The 19,295-nt window shown below is 44.3% G+C and overlaps 1 protein-coding gene across 2 annotated transcripts in view; it reads left to right on the forward strand.

Annotated features, from left to right (window-relative positions):
- Positions 1-19,295, forward strand: part of Prdm10 (PR/SET domain 10) — a 100,732-nt gene that overhangs the window by 47,847 nt on the left and 33,590 nt on the right. Inside the window, exons 8-13 of one of the 2 annotated variants that reach the window (XM_032909393.1) lie at positions 5,219-5,291; positions 7,201-7,318; positions 10,680-10,809; positions 11,414-11,656; positions 16,804-17,151; positions 18,995-19,150. In XM_032909393.1, coding sequence (XP_032765284.1) covers positions 5,219-5,291; positions 7,201-7,318; positions 10,680-10,809; positions 11,414-11,656; positions 16,804-17,151; positions 18,995-19,150 — 1,068 coding nt within the window. The remainder of the gene's footprint in view (positions 1-5,218; positions 5,292-7,200; positions 7,319-10,679; positions 10,810-11,413; positions 11,657-16,803; positions 17,152-18,994; positions 19,151-19,295) is intronic. The other variant, XM_032909394.1, reaches the window with a different exon arrangement.

Raw genomic sequence — 19,295 nt, forward strand, 5'->3', positions numbered from 1 at the left:
GTCGGGGGCCTTCACCAAGGTGTTAAGCATGGGGCGAGGCCCTCTCTGTGCTGGGGACACTGGGGATAGTGATAGGGTGACTGACGCTGTCAATGCCAGTGGATGTGCTAAGGAAGAGTTACTTGTGAAATGGGAGATTTTATAAACTGAGATTCAGATGTATGCCTAAGACTTCTTTGTCTAACAATTTAATTTTTTAAAGAATTCTATGTGCTGGCTTCTGATTTCAGAAATAACAGAATATTTTGAGGATAATTGTTAGAATTTATTTATGAATTCAATGACATAATAAAAATTGTGCCATGATTCTGTATGTAAATGAACATTCTGTTTTTTTTGTTTTTTGGGGTTTTTTTTTTTTTTTTTTACTTTTTTTGCACTGCCAGGGGTTGAATTTTGGTATTTTTACATGACAGTCACCTACTCAGCTACACTTTGGGCCTCTGGCTCTCCCTGAACAGCTCAGACTGCCCTTAAATTACAATGTGCCTAGCCTCGTCTCCCTAACACTGATAGTGTAGGCATGGTCCACTGTGCACAACTGACACAGAAGTTTTCTCTGTTTCCCATTAGGCTCTTTAGAAATATTTTCATGAATTCTTTGGTAATTTCATGCAGTATATTTTGGTCATAGTTACTCCCACTTCCTCCCATTAACTCGTTCCAGAGCTGCCTGCTCCCTACCCCCAAATTTGTATCACAAAATGAATAACACACTGGTTCTGGTTTGTGCTGTGGGGGTGCGCATCCTTTGGATTGTGATCAACCTATCAGGACCGGAGAGGCAGGCGGGGCTTCCGTAGCTCTGGCCAGCTTCTAACTCACACTATGCAGCTAGGGAGTAACCTTGAATCCCTGGTCTCCTGCTCCCGCCTCCTAGCTGCTGGGATTACAGATTTATACTACCAAGTGTAGCTTCCAGTACATTTTGTAATAAAGAAAAAGTCCTAAAAGAATAAAAAGAAAAAGAATGCTTCTTAATTACAGAAAGATGTCTCACCCACTCTCCCTCATCCCTCTCATCCCTCTCACCTGGGCCTGGGTAGAAGCTACTGAGCTGCATCCCCAGTTCCCTTTCTCTTTGAAACAGCAGATGGAACTGTGGGGGTGAACAGTAAGATGTAATAAATGCCAAGGCTGGGAACCTTGCTCAAGGGTGCAGAACTCGCCTAGCATAGGCAATACACTGGGCTTGATACCTAGCAGTGCAAAGAGCAAGACAAGACTGGGCGTGGCTTTAATCTCGGCACTGGGAGGCAGAGTTCAATGCCAGGCTGCTCTGCATAGAGAGTTATAGGGCAGCCAGGGCTACATGGTGAGACCCTGCCAGAGAGAGAGAGAGAGAGAGAGAGAGAGAGAGAGAGAGAGAGAGAGAGAGAGAAAGAAAGAGATCCCAATCAGTCAACCAACCAAAACAGATAAAAAGGAAACAGTTGAATGGGAGAGGTCTTTGTAGTGCAGTCACGTGTTTGGATATGAAAGCAGGAACAGTGTTTTGTACATCCGGCCTCACTAGATGCAGGTGGAGAAATGCAGGAGTAGGGCTTAATTGGAAGAAACAAATAGTAAAGACATGTTTAAGTAATTTCTTAATAATTTAAAGATTCATAAAGGGCTCAAGATCTAGCTTGGTGGAGAAGGCTTGCCTGCTGTGTGTGGCACTCTGGGCGAATCCTCAACATTGCAGAAGACAAAGATATAAACCAGCAAAGCATGACTTACTATCTTTGTTAGTTTTAAATTAGCAGCAGAAAGTGAAGTTTTTGAAACAGGGTTGGTGAGATGGTTCAGTGGGTAGAGACAGGCACTTACACACAGGCCTGATGACTTGAGTTCAGTCCCTGGATCCACAAGGTGGCAATAGAGAGTCAGCTCCTGAGAGACTTTCCCTAACTTCTTTGTCCACATATCCCTGCACTTGTGCAGGTGTACACACACACACACACACACACACACACACACACCAAAAACAACAGCAGCAACAAAATAAAGCAAAGACTTTGATTACAGAATTACAGCACTTTACAGAGTAGGAATATTTCTGAACCAAAATGTTCAAGTAAGACAGATCTCTCAGAGATAATCTGAGGAAACAGTTGTAAGAAAAGAAAGAACTAGACATATTAAAACATGGTAGTACTGTATTTCCCGACTCTAAGACATAGAAGCTATTAAGATGCTCCATTAAGAAAATTGCCGTCAGGTTTTCTACTGCAGCCCATTCATAAAATCAATAAAATGGTTGTTTCTTCATCATCCAGGGAGCCACTTTACATTTGATTAGAGCTCAATTAAAGATTATGCCCCACTGGCTCATGCGTAACAAGGCACAGTTAGCCCCACATACTTCTTTTTTAAAGATGGTGTCTCACTATGTAGGCCTGTCTGCCCTGGAACTCACTCTGTAGCACAGGCTATCTTCAACCTAACTGGCTCTCTTGGCCTCCCAGTGCTGGGATTTCAGGCTGTCCCACCATGCTGGACAACCTGAGCATGTCAACGTAAGCGTCACATCCTTGTTTCTGGGGTATTTTCCCACATCACTGCTATTCCGTCTGCAAGTCTGGACACTGCACTGTCCCACAGGTTTGCGGTTATTCTGCACTGAACAGTGCATGGAAATTAATGAGCTTTCTGATCACATCAGCAGGAACTTTGACAGTTCTGCTTGGTGCCCTAGCAAGACTCTGAAGATGTTCACCAACCTTGTGTTGCTTTGAAATTTCTCTTCCGGACAGAAATGACAGTTTTTGTTTTTTGGTTTTTGTTTTTTTCCTCCAGTCTTCAATTGCATTGCTTTGCAATTGTTTAAGCGGCTCTGAGCTCGGTAGGAGGTGGGGACAGTCCACAGGGCCAGGCTGTGCAGAAGTGAGAAACAGGGTACTGACATTAGTGGCATGGAGGCTAGTGGGTACCAGGTGTGAATATAATACCTTCTGATTCCTCTTCCAAGAACAGCAAAGTGTTCAATTTGGGGGGTGGGTTTGTGAGGGGCTGTTTTTGTTTCATTGAGACAGGGTTTCTGTGCAGCCCTGCCTCACCCTCTTCCAAGTGCTGAGGTTCTGGATGTAAGCTACTGTGCCCAGCTAGATTCTGATTTCTGAGATGGAAAAACATGCATCTCGGAACTGAGAATTTGTAATAGGAAAACAACAAACTTCATAAAATAATATAACCAGAGGAGCACAGTTAAGGAATTGTGGAACACAGAGTCTACAGAACGTTGTTCTATAGAAGTCTCCTTATACAACTACAGTCATATATATTTAATGCATGATTAATTCACTTCGAAGTTAATACATATTGAACTGCAGGTGTGTTTCCTACATTAAGAAAAATCAAGCTTCCCCTCTGTCTAGCAGACTTGAATCTAAGGGAGAGGTGAACAGAAAGATGTAAAACAGCTAATATCAAATGGAGTTAAGTGTCGTAGCACAAAGAGAGTGAGTAACAGGACAGGGACCAACTTGGATATGCTGGATAGAAGGCTTGCTAAGAGGGGAAGGCTGAGGACGGCAGAATTAGAGGGACCAACACCAAGCCTGCATTCCTGGAGTCCAGCTCCAGGCTGGGAAATACTCTGCATGTTCCGGTAGCCAGGAACAGCTGTCTTGGCCCATTGGTGGGTTGTGGCGAGGCTGAGGTATGTAGATGTACTGGGGGGATCACCGAGTTCTTTGGGCATCATCCTTAAGCCTTTCAGGTTTATCAGAAAGTGAGGAGTCAAATGCAAACCTGTACCAGATCTCCCTGGGCCTAGAGAGATGGCTCAGAGGTTAAGAGTGCTCGCTGTACCTAGGCTCAATTTCCTGCAACCACGTGATGGCTCACAGTCATCTGTAACCTCCAGTTCAGGGTTTTTGATAACCTTTTCAGGCAAGGCATATGTGATATGAAGACAAAACACTCATACACAGAAAATAAACAGATGAAGAAGGAGAAGAAGATGACCACCACTACCACCACCGCCATTGTGGCTGGGAATTACAAGGAAGAAGGGAGACCAGTTAGAAGGCCAGGTGGTAGTCTAGCCAGGAGATGGTTGTAGGCACGAATCTGGTAGCTTAAGCACTGAATAGGTAGTGTGTCACATCTGAGGATGGTCCTTGCTCAAGGTTACTGAGACAAATGGAGAAACAGAAGACGTGTTTTAGGTTTTACATCTGAGTACCTGCTGGGAGGTAGGACATTTAAAATTGGAGATGGCAATTTCTGGCAGTGGTAGAGCAGTTTGCTAGCACATATAGAGGGTTGCACTACAAAATCAAAAGGACAGCAAAACCATTCTTGCTTAAATATTAGAGATGAAAGCTGAGCATGGTAGTGCACACTCGTAGTCATAGCTACTCACCAGGCTGAGGCGAGAGAGTGACAAGTCAGAGGTCAGTCTGAGCAACTTAGTAAACTCTTGTCCAAAAATAAAACTATGAAAGGGGTAGGGATGCATGCACAAATTCCTGGCCTCCATCTTCAATCGTGCATAAACCATATATGGTAAATAATCCTATAATCCTAGCATTTAGGAGATAGAAACAGAAGGACCAGAAAGTCAAGGCCATTCTCAACTACTTACTGAGTTTGAGGCCAGCCTGGGATGTGTGAGACTCTAGGGGTGAGACTAACGCAAAAGAAAAAGATTTAGGAGCTGGTTATCGGCATGGAGTTGGTTGAAAATGGCTGTGATACCAGAAAGGAAATAAGACTCAGGGTTTAGACTAAGCTTTGAGCAGCAGCAGCATATGGAAGTTTGTAGACAGGGCCGGAGACAGCCAGGGAGAGAGAACAGAAGCAGAAGCTAAGGGGGGTAGGAAGACCGGGAGAACATTTGGTACAGTCCCATCCGTGGTCCCATCACTAACCTGCGTGACAGATGACAGCCGTATAAAGACCCAGATTTAAGTGTAAAGTTTTAACTTTAAATGTAGCTGTTTTATTTAGGTAAAGATACAATGAAAGTAAACCTTGAGATTTTGTTTTTTAAATAACCAGATGAATTTTTTCGAAGGAAGAGGGAACAGGCAAAGCATCTGGATCCTCAATGCCCCATGGGTCATCTGCCAGATGGGTATGGTGGAGGCCCACAGTGTGGCTGTTGCTGTTGATGGATATGTTAATGAAATGCCCGAGTTGTTTCATGTAAGCAGGAGGGGTAGTTTAAGCATGCAAAGCACAACTGGCGATGCCCGTTGGTTCTTAATGATGTCCTTGGTTCTTCTAGGTGTGGTATGCTGCATCCTATGCCGAGTTCGTGAATCAGAAAATCCACGACATATCTGAAGAAGAAAGGAAAGGTGCTTGGGCTTTTGTGTGTACCTTTTTTACACGTAGCCTCTGATTTTCCCATCTCAGTATGTCTCCCAAGATCCGAGAGTAGGTTTCTCAGAGCCACATGTCTCCTTTTTATCCTAGGGTCCAATTACACCGAAGGTTTACACTTCTAGGGCCAGAAAATAGTATTGAATATAGTGGAAACTTCCTGCCATCAAATTAGGATCCTGGTGTCAGAGGAAGATGCCTGTCTGGAATTAACCGCATCTGAACATATAGCGAAAAAAGCACCGACCTTGTTTTTTTTTTTTTAATGTAAATGTTATTGAAGTATATTCTACCTACAGAGGGATTCACAAGTAATGAAGTGTATACAGCTTGGTTAATTTTCACAGGAACACACCTGTGCAGATCCCCAAGTATACTGTCCTGATTTCTAATAACACTCACTAATTGCTTATTAATGAATTGTGGATGAACAGAATGATATGATAACACGAGCATTTTTTTGTGTGTTTGGGCATCTTTTGCTTGAACGTAGTATTTTCTTTGTTTCTGGAGCTGGGAACTGAACCTAAGGCCTTGGGCTTGCTCAGCAAACGTTCTCCCACTGAGCCAAACTTCTGACTTCCGGTGAACATAGTTTTGAGCTGCATTACATTGTTTATGTAAATTTGTATATTATCATTGCTGTCAGGGACTCTACTCATGACTGTATAACTGTTTGTCTACCTTGTTGTAGATTTAGTTGTGTGATGTAGTTATGATGTTAAGTACCCAGAATCAGCTAACATCTTATTGGTTAAAGGCATGGTCTTCCACAAGACTCACTTTACACAGGAGCTCCAGAATTCTGGGTTCCCATGCCACTCATACTTCTGTCCACAGTTTAGGGACTCCCCTTACCCCTGCAGGCTTCATAGTTTATTAGAGTAACTCCCAGGACCCAGGAAAGTACTAAAATGAGTGATTAGAGTTTTATAATAAAAGATAGGCCTCGGAACCAGCCAAATGCAGAAACATAGATCTTAGAATGACGTATGTGTCCTCCTGAGGCACTGAACTGTTGAACCCAAACATAAAGGCTCAACTTTGTTGTCCAGAGCTCTTATTGAAGCTTTATTACACAGGCATAACTAATGAGGTGGTTGGCCATGTGATTGAACTCTGTCTCTAGCTTCCCTTCCCTCCTGACGTAAGACGCATCAGCAAGCTGAAAACACCAACCATCTAATCACAAGGTCATGTTTTTCTAGCCAAAGCAGCTCCCACCTTGAGACAGCAGAATAAAGTCAGGTAGGATGCGGAACTCCCAACCAATAACAAAGAACCTCCCGTCATTCAGGAAGTTCCGGTGGCTTAGAGGTTACCCCCAAAGGACCAGGCATAAAGGCCATCAGGTCTTTTTCCAGCACACAACTGTGGACAGGAGTGCACCTGATGTCTTCTTATGCATGTGTTGTGGGAGGCATTCTGTGCACACTCAGGTCGGGTGTAGAGCTGGGAAAGGAATGGATGCTGGCTCATGGGTATGCATATATTCAGCCTTTGGAGATATGGTTGGACGTTTTGTTAGACCGTATTGACCACCGACTTTTGTTGTGATAAGATATATCCTTAATTATGAAACTTGGATCTGAACCAAGAAGTTATCTAAGTAAAGATCTCCTTAGAGTTTTTATGTGTCAAGGGGGTAAGAGAGGGTGGTTTGATACTGTGGGTCTTTTGATGGCTCACATGAATGCTTTAAAATAAGATTCTAAAAGCCACTTCCCTGCCAAATTTTAGCCTTTGATTTTATAACAAGAAATTAATGCGAATAGCAGCTCCTGTCTACAGTGAGATAAGAATGGCGGAGACAGCAGGAGCTCTGTCTTCCTGGGGTCTGTTGATCATCAGCCATAAATTATGATTTCTCTTCCATGGCTACAGTTCTTCGAGAGCAAGAGAAGAATTGGCCGTGCTATGAGTGCAACCGGCGGTTTATCAGCTCAGAGCAGCTGCAGCAGCATCTCAATTCTCACGATGAGAAACTAGATGTGTTTACCAGGTGGGCGTGTGTGTGTGTGTGTGTGTGTGTGTGTGCGCGCGTGCATGTATGCACAAATGCATGTATGTACAGGTAACCAGGTGGGCTGCTGAATACCTTGGGGACTTTTTTATTTGCTGTATATTTTTTCAGAAAAACCCATACTTCTGTTGAGAGATCCTTTACCCTGGTTAACTCTCCTTTAACTAGATTCTGAATTGGGAATTTTTTAAAACTACTTATTATTTTTATTTTAGCTCAATGGGTGGTTTGCCTGAATGCATGTCTGTGCACCATATGTGTGCCCTGGTGGAGCCCAGAAAATGTGTGTCAGATTACCTGGAATTGGAGTTACAGACCATTATTAGTAGCCATGTAGGTGCTGGGGGTTGAACCTGTGTCCTCTAGAAGAACAGTCAATGTTCTTAACCACTGAGGCATTGCTCCAACCCCTGAATGTAGAATTCTAAGACATCATATACATTTGATGTGATATGCATCCCGATTTTCACACTTTTCTGAGCACTATGATTTCTTATATACTTAATTCGTCTATATTAAAGAGAGACAGGGCAGAGTCATGGAGGATGGACCAGGCAGTGGCTGGGTCAGATTGGGCTTACGGGAGATGGTACAAAGTTTAAACTTTAAGTATGACAGGTGGTCTTTAGAAAGTCTTGGTCAGAGAAAGCTGTGATGTTGGGTTTTCAAAAGACCATTCTGGATAAAAATGAGAATATTAGTCTAGCTAATTCTGGGGTAAGACTGAAAACCAAGTCTCATAGAAGTTAGCCAACAGGTCAAGTGGAGGGTGAGACTTCCTTAGAAAAGGCCAGTAGTAACAGAATAGATCCACTTTTAGAGGGTTTGGAAAGATAGGTGCTGGCATAGTACTACATTTAGGAAAACAGGGAAGGAAATATTCTAGGGAAGAGCCATGTGATTGCCTACAATACTGAGTGCTAACCTTAGGTTCAGGGTCACAAAATAGGAAAGAGACCACAGCAAGCCTGTGTGCTGTTTTCCAGCCACGAGAAGACTAGTAGAGATAGGGCAGGGAGCTTAGTGACACAGGCTTGTGGCTTAATTACATACCTCAACACAGGGAGAATAAAGAAAGGCAATAGGGGTGGGGCCCCAAAGCAAACAGTGATTATGAGCGTCCTGGGAGAGCCTGCTGTGGAAGAAGAAAGGGCAGGGGTGGGAGTGGGCATGAGAGGCTGAATCCAGGTAGCAGACAGTGTGATCAGGAGAGCAGAGATGCTTTCTGGTGGACAGTGGGTGGATTAGGGATAATGGAGCTTTTTACTAAGATGACAAGGGCTAGGATAGGACCATGGAGTGAGTGTCCATGGAGGGGACAGTGCAACGAGAATCAAGTCACTCATGCTTGAATATCCCTAAAAGTGTGTACATGCTTCATTGTAGCATTTTTATACTGCATTATGACTTTTCGTTTGCTTGCCTACAGTCTCTACCAGATCTCTGAGGGTAAGAACTGTCACATACGTTGTGATGTCTTTAGTGCTTAGCATAGTGTATGACACATAGGTAAAATGTTCACTAGCTACTATTAATAATGTACAACTCTCATGTTTTTAGGTGTGATAATGACATTGTATCTTTATATTCATGTAAGCATATGTAGAGTTGTTAAGGTTCAGAGATGTTTATTGAAGTATTTTCAGATAAAGGATACCTAATGGGTAATTTGTGAGGAGGTAGTGGGGGTAAAGATAGCATAAGCTTGTCATAAGTAAGTCTTAAAGTTGAGTATCAATATATTGGCTCATTATTCTTTTCTCTCCATTTGCCTATATTCAGAACTTTCCATAAAAAAGAATCTTTTAACAGTTCCTGAAGTCCAGGTGAGGTGTTGGGTAGCTGTAGTCACAGGTCAGTCGGAGACAGGCAGGATGATTCCCTTCGGCTCAGGAGTTTGAGTAGTAGTAAGACATCTCAGAAAAAAGCAAAAGGAAAAACATTCCCAGAAAAGATGTATTTGTTAAATAACTGTATGGAAGAGTGAAACAGGATCTGATTTATATTATATGCATGCCACACATGTATAGCTCTTCGTTGCTATGACAAAGTAAATGAGAAAGTAATCCAAGGGGACAGGATTGTTTTGTGGCGGAAAGGGCGTGGCAGAGCAGAGCTGCTCACCTCACAGTGCCAGACAGCAGCAAATGACACCTGTGGTAGTGGCTTTCTGCTTCTTAGAACATCGAGACCTCCAGTATGTGAGATGGTGCTGTCTGCATTTAGAGCAGCTCTCTCCCACTTAGGAAACTCTCTCTGGAAACAGTCATACACACAAAGGTTCTTTGCTAATGTCCAGGGTGCTTCTCAGTCTAGCCAGGTAGACAGGCAAGCTATCATCACACACAGGTCTTTCAAAATAAATGTGTGATGTTCTTTCTGAGTCCACCCGCCCTGCTTCCTGCCTTAGCCAGGACACCTCATACATGTGGGGCAAGTGTTCTGTTGCTGAGTATAATGCAATCTCAGTCTCTCTCTCTCTCTCTCTCTCTCTCTCTCTCTCTCTCTCTCTCTCTCTCTCTTTCTCTTTCTCTCCTCTCCCCCTCCCTCTCCTTCCCTCCTTCCCCTCTTCTTTCCTCCTTCCCTTTTTCTGTCCCCCTCCCCCTTTCCCTTCCTCCTTCCTCTCCCTCTCCTCTCTCTCCCTTCCCAATATGGTTTGATGTGGTCCAGGCTGGCCTGGATGTGGCCGAGGATGATCTTGAACTTCTGATTTTCCCGCTTTCACTTCCTGAGTGTTGAAATCACAGTGGTGTGCCACCCCCCGGCGTAGCAGTGCTGGGGAGCTGGGCGAGCACCCTACCAACTGAGCTACAAGCCACGCCCAGGAGTCATGGGACAGGGCTGCTCTGTGTGTCTGTAATCAGTTAAAGGGGACTGATTTAATGGGTGGTTACTTGGCCTGTAATGGAAGAGTGGGGGTTAGAAATTTGTTTGGACTGTCTAGAAAGCGGTGGAAAAGAAGACTTAGTTGAATTCAGCCACATTTCTGGGAAGGTGCAGAAGCTGATGCAAAGGAGAAAGAGTGGACTGAGTGGTAGGAGGAACCATGGGGCAAGCGGCCCGTGCTATGTGCCTTTCTCACCCCCTTTCACCAGCAAGTGTTACCAGTGCTCTGATTTTTATAGCTCTTATTTCCTCCCAATGATTTTACGACATCCCTGTGCTAAAGAGAAGCTGGCAGTGTAGAAAACACACATTAGCCTAACGTGCTTTCCATCAAAGAAGAAGCGGGGAACTGATAAAGTGAGGGACTCAGACTCTGGTGTCTGTAAGAACTCCCAGGGAGTAATGCAAGGGGTGCCAAGTGATGACTATTGTAACCCTGATCTCTTGTCCCCAGAACAAGAGGCAGAGGAAGGGGTCGAGGCAAGAGGAGATTTGGCCCTGGCCGGCGGCCTGGACGTCCTCCAAAATTTATCCGTTTGGAAATCACCAGTGAAAATGGGGAAAAGAGTGACGATGGAACACAGGTACTGGGCTCTGAGGAGCTCCTCTCCAGACGCGGCTGTGCTGGTGTTTATCATTCTGTCTTATTAGAGTGTTGTCCTGTCAACTAAAGCAGGGTTGGAACAGGACAAAGGGGACATTTTGAAGTGTTACTTACAGTTCAGATTTACCTTTACTGTGCTAAAATTTTAAAGCTGACCAGAGGTATTCTGGGAAGCCTTTGCTTAATTAATTTAAACCATTAGAGTGATTGATACCCCAGAGAGATTTTATCAGTTTCCTGTTCTGTGACCAGGAAACTGTTTTACAGTCTTTGCCTTTGGTACGCGTTCACCTGTTGGCTAACTTTCTCAGAGGGAGAGTATTATTTCAGCCCCATAATGCCAATCATTTTTAAAAAGCCATAGCTGGGTTCAGTGTCCTGTTCCATAGTCCTGACCACTCAGGAAGCTGATATAAGAGGACCGAGTGACCCTAGGAATTTGGGGCCAGCCTAGAAAATGTAGCAAGACCCTCTCTCTTAAGTAAATCAATACCACTGATTCTAAATTTGAGCCAATAAGTAGCCCCTGTATCCCCGATCTTCATGTAGATCGGGTGGTAATTCCTGGTGTTTGCGAAATTCAGGACTTGCTGCATTTCCCTGCAAAGGAGCAGTTTGATGAGGCTGAGCCAGCTGCTCTGAACGGACTAGATCAGCCAGAACAAGCGTCCATCCCAGTTCCTCAGCTGCCACAGGAAACCCCGTCTTCTCTGGAGCAGGAACCAGAAACTCACACCTTGCACCTGCAGCCACAGCAAGAAGAGAGCCTAGTGCCTACCCAGACCACTTTGACAGCCGATGACATGCGCAGGGCCAAACGCATCCGAGTAAGTGGGAACGGGCGCACACTTCCTGGCTGGCCGCTACCTTTCTCTTCTCAGACAGCTCTCTCAGGGCTTTGTGGTTCAGCCTGATGATCATTCACTTCGAAATCTTGCGTCTGGCCTTTCATGTGCCCCCTCTATCATCTTATTTTTCTCAGTGATTCTGTTCCTGGCAAGCTGACATGACTGTCCTAAAGTCAATGATTGCAGGCCTGGGTTTGGGCAGCTCATGAACTAGTACACTTAAAGTATGGTAGCTCTCCATGTTCCTGAATTCAGAGTTTCAAAATAGAGACTTAGGCTTATTTAATTACAATAATTATTTCTATTTTACTTAATTTTTTTCCTTTTCTTTTTTCTTTTTGGTGCCATAGATTGAACCAAAGGTCTTACATGGGCTAAGCAGGGACCCTTCCACCAAGCTACACTTTCCAACCTAAAATATTTGTATTTCCAGCCATTCTAATCTGAGTATAATCATAGCCCTCAAGGAAATTCTGGGTAACTAAATTGGTTATTTGTAGTTTCCAGGGGAAATTAGCAAGTGTCCCTGAGAAGGGATCTGTCTCGGTTAATGGGGCAGGTTCAGGGTACACACCTGGCACAGCTTAAAGCAGAGCTGAACGTTCAGGAGCTGGTTAGTGTGTTACTGTGTAGTCTGTGTCTCCGCTTTAGGCTGCGAGTCTGCAGAGGTTTTCAGACTTGCATTTCCAACATGTTTCCAACATGGTTCTTTTAGTATTTTGTGGGCTGTATTTGAACCTGAGTTAGGAACTGCAGTGTGTGTATATGGAAAGTAATATGGTTTTGTGTAATGTCTGTGTTTGTGGCAGCTAGTGTGTAAAAAGATTTGTTTACACTTGACTTGTACATAAAATGCACATGCACATGTGCACACGAGCACACACACATACACACACACACACACACACACACACACACACCTCTCTAGCCTTTTCTAGGTGGACGGTCACACTAGCTCTGGTTTGTTTGGTCTTCCTTTCTTCTTTCTTTCTAGCAGTGACTCGTGGAGGCACCCACGTGAGCCTGGCTTGGGATCTTGCAGCAGACAAGAGAGATTGGGCCTCTTCCCGCTTGGTCTGTTTACAGGCTGGAAGGGCCCTTTGAAATGCATTTCATTTAACAATACATTTAAACATTTTTAGTCACATGACAGACTTGAGTGACGCTGAAAACTGTTTAAATATCCTCTAAGAGGGTCCTGTAGTCAAAATACATACAACTTTCAGATCCCTCTATATAACTTCAAGAATTTCATGAATATATGCCGGAAGTTGTGTGAGCGGGTGTTTTCCAATACATTCTATGTATTACTTCCCTGTCTGCGCTTGTCCTCTTGCCCAGCTGTTACCATGTGTGCGTTACCAAGTTCAGGGAAATGCTTGCTCCATCCCATTGTTTTGAAGGGGAAAAAATAACAAGGCGCATACTTGTGTCAAGTGGTTGTTTGAGCACTTCGGTTCTTAAAAGAGGCGGGGTACAGATCATCACAAGGCTCCTTGCATCAAAGCAAAAGCCACGTGTGTAGCCCTTTGAGGTCAATCTTAGTTGATCTGTCTTGTTTTTTTTTTCCCCTCTCACACATTCTAAAAAGCAGGGCTGTGTATTTCTTCATCTTTTTATCCAGATTGGTAATGACCCAACTGAAGGGAACTCTTGCGGTCCAATTGGTAATGTAACTATTTTTCTCTCCTCTAATGCTGCCTGCTCAGCTGGAGTTGCAGGTAGGTTTGTCTCCTGTGTTTCACATACCCGGAATGCTATTTCAGTGTTCGCTGACCTGCTGTTCTTTGCATACTGTGCTTAGGAAATACAGAATGAAGATACAATTTGGAAGCCCCTGTAAATGCAAACTAATGAATGGATGATAAGATTTTATTTGCAAACAGATAAATTAGTAAATTGTGGGCTGTGGATTCCTCCTGTGCAAACAAAGGCGAGGACAAAGCGATCTCTAAGGCCCTGCTAGCTCTGAAGCAATTTCAGTGCTGTGTGCTAAGGTGCTGGATGCGGACTGCACGGTCCGCTGTGTCTAGGTAGCCAACAGAGCTCGGGCTCTGGGGCTTCTAGTGTAATAAGGAACCAGTGTTAACAGAAAGAGATGTGCAGTTCTCTGTCAAATACACTAGTGCAGCCCGGGACTGCTCCAGGATCTAAGAAGAACAAAAGGCCGGATATAGGGAAGTCAGGAAATCACTTGTAGATGGGAAGAGACAGGCGTTTGGAAAAAGCTGTCTCTTGTGGGAGGTAGATAACTCCACAGGAAGTCAACCATTGGATCGGAGGCACAGGCACTGAAATTTTTGGTGCTGTTATGGGACAGTACAGCTAGCGTTGTGACCCTGGTTTGGGTGTCTGAAGGAGAGTGGAGAGAGGTGTGTTGTTAACCCATTAAAAGTTTTGAAAGCTGGGTGTATGATAGACTGAAGAATATTCTTTTCTTTTTTTTTTAAACACAACCAAAACCCAACAAATAAGCTGATTCTTTTCTTTTTAGTCTCAGGATGACAGTGAGTTAATAGTGTGGGTTCCCTTAGCTATTAATTTCAAACTTTAGAAACATTTTACAAAAGAAGAGTCCTCGAAGAATTCACTGTAGTGCCATAGAGTTTAGATGGAGGCTACTACTTTGGCATCCCCAGAGCAGTTAGTGTACCACGTGGTATGGTAACAGTATGGGAGCTTAGGGATTAGAAGACCCACAATGCATCTGTGCCCAGCCTCCCTGTTTGTGATGGTTTCTTCTATGTACAAATGGCCCAGGTGTGGCTGTGCTTGAGAGAAACTATCTCAGAGCGGAAGTAGCCTTCAAGTGGGTCAAGGGTGGGGTAGCCCAGTACTCACTCACTCCCTTGCAACACGAGAGCCACTAGCTCAGATAGAAGCAGGCCAGCTCTTGAGCACTCAGTGCTCAGGGCTCCATGGAAATGACACAGATGATAGCAGTTGCAATGGAACGAAGGCAGGGGAGCCAGGTGGCTGCTCTGTTAGAGCCAAGTGTCTGAAGGTACTCAGGCTAATCAGAGCTGACAGGAGCCCGAGGAGCACAAGGGAGCAGCGAAGAGCCAGCCGAGTTGTGGGTTTAGCACCCAGGAGGCTTGTGGCCCCTGTGCGATTGTGCAGCAGGTCTGTCCTTGGAAACCTGACCGAGGCTGCATCAGGGAAGTGCTTCTTAAACAGCAGACATGCTCTAAATCCCACATCTTCACTGAGCCTCAGGAGAGCATCTGCTTTTCTGGCATCTTCCCATAACATTCTGAAAGTAGAGGAAAATAGGAAGAGCCTTTTGCCAAGTGTGTGTCAGGATAATGTGCCAAGCAGCCTGAGGAGAGGAGAGCGACCGTGGCTGATTTGGAAGAGATCGTTCTTCAGGGTCTCTGTGGATACTGTCGGAAAGAACCTAGGAATAATGTAGAGTTTCATTTGGAATACAGCGTATTCATCTTCAAGCCAATATGTGAGATTTCCTGTGACTAAGTAGTTTATTAAGGGATCTAGATTCAAAAAGGAATAAAATGTGTGCCCCTCCCACACCCCCTGCAGCCTCAGTCAGCTTAGGAAGACAACAGAATTGTTGTTTTCCACTCAGAATAAATGACTAGGGAGCACAGTAAATACCTCTCCTAGGCATGGTGGAGAAGCCGGGAGGGAGTGTTTCCTGGTATGTGAATTGGACCGTGTTCAGAAATTTCTGTAGATCAAAAATAAATATTTTGCTTTTCCCCATAATTATGTCACATTAAATATAGTTTTCAAGGTGCTTCTGATAAGCAATTGAAAGTACGCTGACACCAGCATTTTCTTCATTGCACAGATAATGCTTGACAATCCCTATTGACTTTTCAATGACTCTTCCTTATAGCTGTTCAGGCACAGCCATTCACAGGTATATTCTGAATAGTTTCCCTACCGTAAAGCTATCTAGACCTTTGCCTCTGTGCTTGAGGAACTTAGGAATGAGTCTTCCTTGTGGCACGATTAAGTATTGATTCTGTATTCTCTGTGTAAAAGATATTTGTGGGGCTTTGCTCTTGGTGGAATGTCAGTTGATTGTCCAGCAGCTGTGACAGATCTCACTGAAAGTCAGTCTTCTTTGCCTTGGATTCCCCGTGACAATTGCATGGATTTACAAGATAGACAGATAACCAGCTACAGAAGGACAATCAGTCCTGAGAAGGAAAGAGCAAAATTGACCGGTTTAGACCAGAGGCACAGCAGTGAGCCTAGCTTTGTCTAGAACTACCGTGGGAACTAGTCCTTCACACTCTCTAAGAGCTGAAATACATATTTTCCATGTATGATGTGTTCATGTGTTCATTTCATGCCCCATGAACAAATACACTCACAGAAATCTTCATTTCCCATTCTGCTCATTTTCTTTAATTGAGATCAATAATACACATTGAAAAATCCACTGACTTCATGCCTTATGCCCAAAGGACCCCATGCCTGTGTCTTTGTCTGCCTCCCTCCGGGGAAGGTCTGATTGCCCGTCAGCTCCTCTTTCTGTGCTGTGAAATGTTTCATCTATTCCATATTCTTTCATGGAGGGCATCAACTGACTGCCACCCTCTGCTCTCACCAACATGTATCACTTACCCAAGTGCTCTCCGTATCTCCAGTTTCTGCTCTGTTCTCTTCTGCTCTAGGTTTTTTCTTCCTTCCTTCCTTCCTTCCTTCCTTCCTTCCTTCCTTCCTTCCTTCCCTCCTTCCTTCCTCCTTTCCTTCCTTCCTTCCTTTTTTTTTTTTAGTTTCTATTGAGGATAACTTTTGAGGAGGGTGTGGTGGTGCATGCCTTTAATCCCAGCTCCTGAGATGCAGGGGCAGGGGCATCTCTGAGTTGTAGTACAGCCAGAGCTCCCTATATAGTGAGATCCTATCTCAAAAAAAAAAAAAAAAAAGGAAATGAAAAAGAAGGAAAACATGGTTTGAAATTTACTTAAATCCTTTCTAAAGGAATCACACACATGTGGCTATGAAGCGAAAGCCTGAAACTGAGTCTTCACAGCACAGTTTTGGGCTTGCTTCAGCCTCAGGTCCCCCCTTCCCCGTGTCCTTGAGTTCAGCCCCTCTGAACTGCAGGAGTCGCTCCGGGTCTCTCAGCCCTCGGCCCTGTTTGTGTCTTTCAGAATGCAGCTCTTCAGCATCTGTTTATCCGGAAGTCCTTCCGGCCTTTTAAATGTCTGCAGTGTGGGAAGGCCTTCCGGGAAAAGGACAAACTGGACCAACACTTGCGCTTCCATGGGCGGGAGGGGAACTGCCCGTTGACCTGTGATCTCTGTAACAAGGGCTTCATCAGCAGCGCCTCCTTGGAGAGCCACATGAAGCTCCATTCGGACCAGAAGACTTACTCTTGCATTTTTTGCCCAGAATCCTTTGACCGCCTTGATTTGTTGAAAGATCATGTGGCCATTCATGTCAATGATGGCTACTTCACCTGCCCAACTTGTAAGAAACGGTTCCCAGATTTTATCCAGGTGAGTGTCTGTGACCGACATTCCTGTCTGCTTCCACCTTTCCTAAAAGTGGAAAACTGAGACAATCCGGTTCCTGCCTCTCATGCTTTTTTTTTTTTTTTTAAAGTAACTTTGCAATAGTTTTCCAACTACTTTTCACACACAGAGTATTATTTTCCTTAACTGTCCAGATCAGTGTTATTTAAATATCTTAAGTTATATTTCTAGTAATAAACACTGCGTCTGGTGCTGGCAAGCTAGCCCAGTGGGTCAGGGTGCTTGCTGCCAAGCCGGAAGATCCGAGTTCAGTCCCTGGACTCCACAGGAGAACTGCCCCCTGCAGCTGTCCTCTGATCTCCACGTGTGTGTCATTGCACACCTGCACTAAAATACATATAAAATCTTCTTGAAATACCACATCTGGTTATTATTTTTAAAAAGGCCTTTTAAAATTCCTTGCCAAATATCCATTACTCATGAAACAGCACAGAGTCTGCAGCATCCTCCTCCGTTTCTGCATGGGAAACATCTCCCTACCATTCTGCTTTCTCTCTTGCTTTAGGAAGGCTGTGTATTTGGAAGGACCAAGCACCGACTGTCTCTCCTGTAGTATCGTGGCAAAGTGGGGATAGAAAAGTCCCAGAGTATCACTGATTTAATTTTAACTGATATTTTTTATTCAGTAAGGAATTAAATCACAATATATTTATATATTATATAAATATTCTTTAAATTGCTATGTATGGTGGTTCACGCCTTTAATTCCAGTGCTTGGGAGGCAGAGGCAGGTGGATCTCCATAAGTTCAAGGCCAGCCTGGTCTACAGAGCGAGTTCCAGAACAACCAAGACTACACAGAGAAACCCTGCCTCAATATATATATATATATAAAGAGGGTGAGATTTAATCTTAGCTCTCTGACAATGATGGTGTTGGAAAGTTTTTCTCTGTAGAGTAAGGAAAGTTAAGGCAAAATGTAATGGCAAAAGGGACTCCAGCGTTAGTGAACCCAAGTGCTTCAAAGACTAGCTTCTGTCCATAGCATACTTGCTTTTTCCCTTTTCACTTCTGTGCTGGCTGTTGGATTCAAAGTCTCCTAAATGCTAACACACATTGTTCTGTTGAGCTTTAGCTTCTCCCAAAGCGCCTTTTTGTTTATTATTTATAGCTCAGAGAGTTCAGAACCTGTCTTTCTCTATCCCCACTCCCAGCCAAGTACTGGAGTGGAATCCAGGGTGAAGGTATGAAATTACCTGAAAGTGAAGAGAGTCTCTTCCTGTCAGGGAGGATGGCAGTCAGGGCTGTGCTCGGGAAGTGGTATTGCCAATGTCATCTGATCTCTATCTTTCATTCTTCAGAACCTGACCCTTTTCTTCCAGAACTGAGATTGAACCTAGAGCGTGCATGGCTGCAGGCAGTTATGTTATACTGAGCTACATCCCACCTGCTTTAATAGGAAGATATGAGAGGATCAGCTACTAATGAAGCAATTACCTCTACATGTGTAGAAACAGAAATGAGGACAAATGACTTTTGTTTTCTTATAGGTAATTTTTAGCAAGATTCATTTAAACCCAAAGCCATCCCACCATTAGCCTCAAAAAAAGAAGATGTACAAAAGGTCAAGACAGTGCTCTTACTTCTATGCTTTAAGTCACTTGGGAGGTTCAGATTTATGGGGCTTTCTGGCCTGTTCTATTTCTTTGTGACAAGGACAGTGTGTGTTACTGAGGGCAGTCCTCCCTTGACACTGGACGGCTGGCCAGGCTGCTGAGAGTCCTCGGTGGTGCGTTGGCTCCCTCTAGCGTCATAGCCAACTCTGACCCTTTCTTTTGGCCTGAGCATCCCCTGGTCTTTACTGCCAGGTGAAAAAGCACGTGCGAAGCTTCCACTCGGAAAAGATCTACCAGTGTACGGAGTGTGACAAGGCCTTCTGTCGCCCTGACAAACTGAGACTGCACATGCTCCGGCATTCCGACCGCAAGGACTTCCTGTGTTCCACCTGCGGGAAGCAGTTTAAGGTAGGAAGTGAACCTGCAGCCTGTGGGGACTGGCCTGCCCAGGATCAAATCAGGCTCAGGACAGACACCTGCTTGTTTCATGGCTTTGGACACATGTCCTAAGTGATGGTTACTAGAACTAAATTGCTACTGAGGGAGTCCAAGA

This window comes from Rattus rattus, chromosome 8 (genome assembly GCF_011064425.1).
Source record: "Rattus rattus isolate New Zealand chromosome 8, Rrattus_CSIRO_v1, whole genome shotgun sequence".
Lineage (NCBI taxonomy): Eukaryota > Metazoa > Chordata > Mammalia > Rodentia > Muridae > Rattus > Rattus rattus.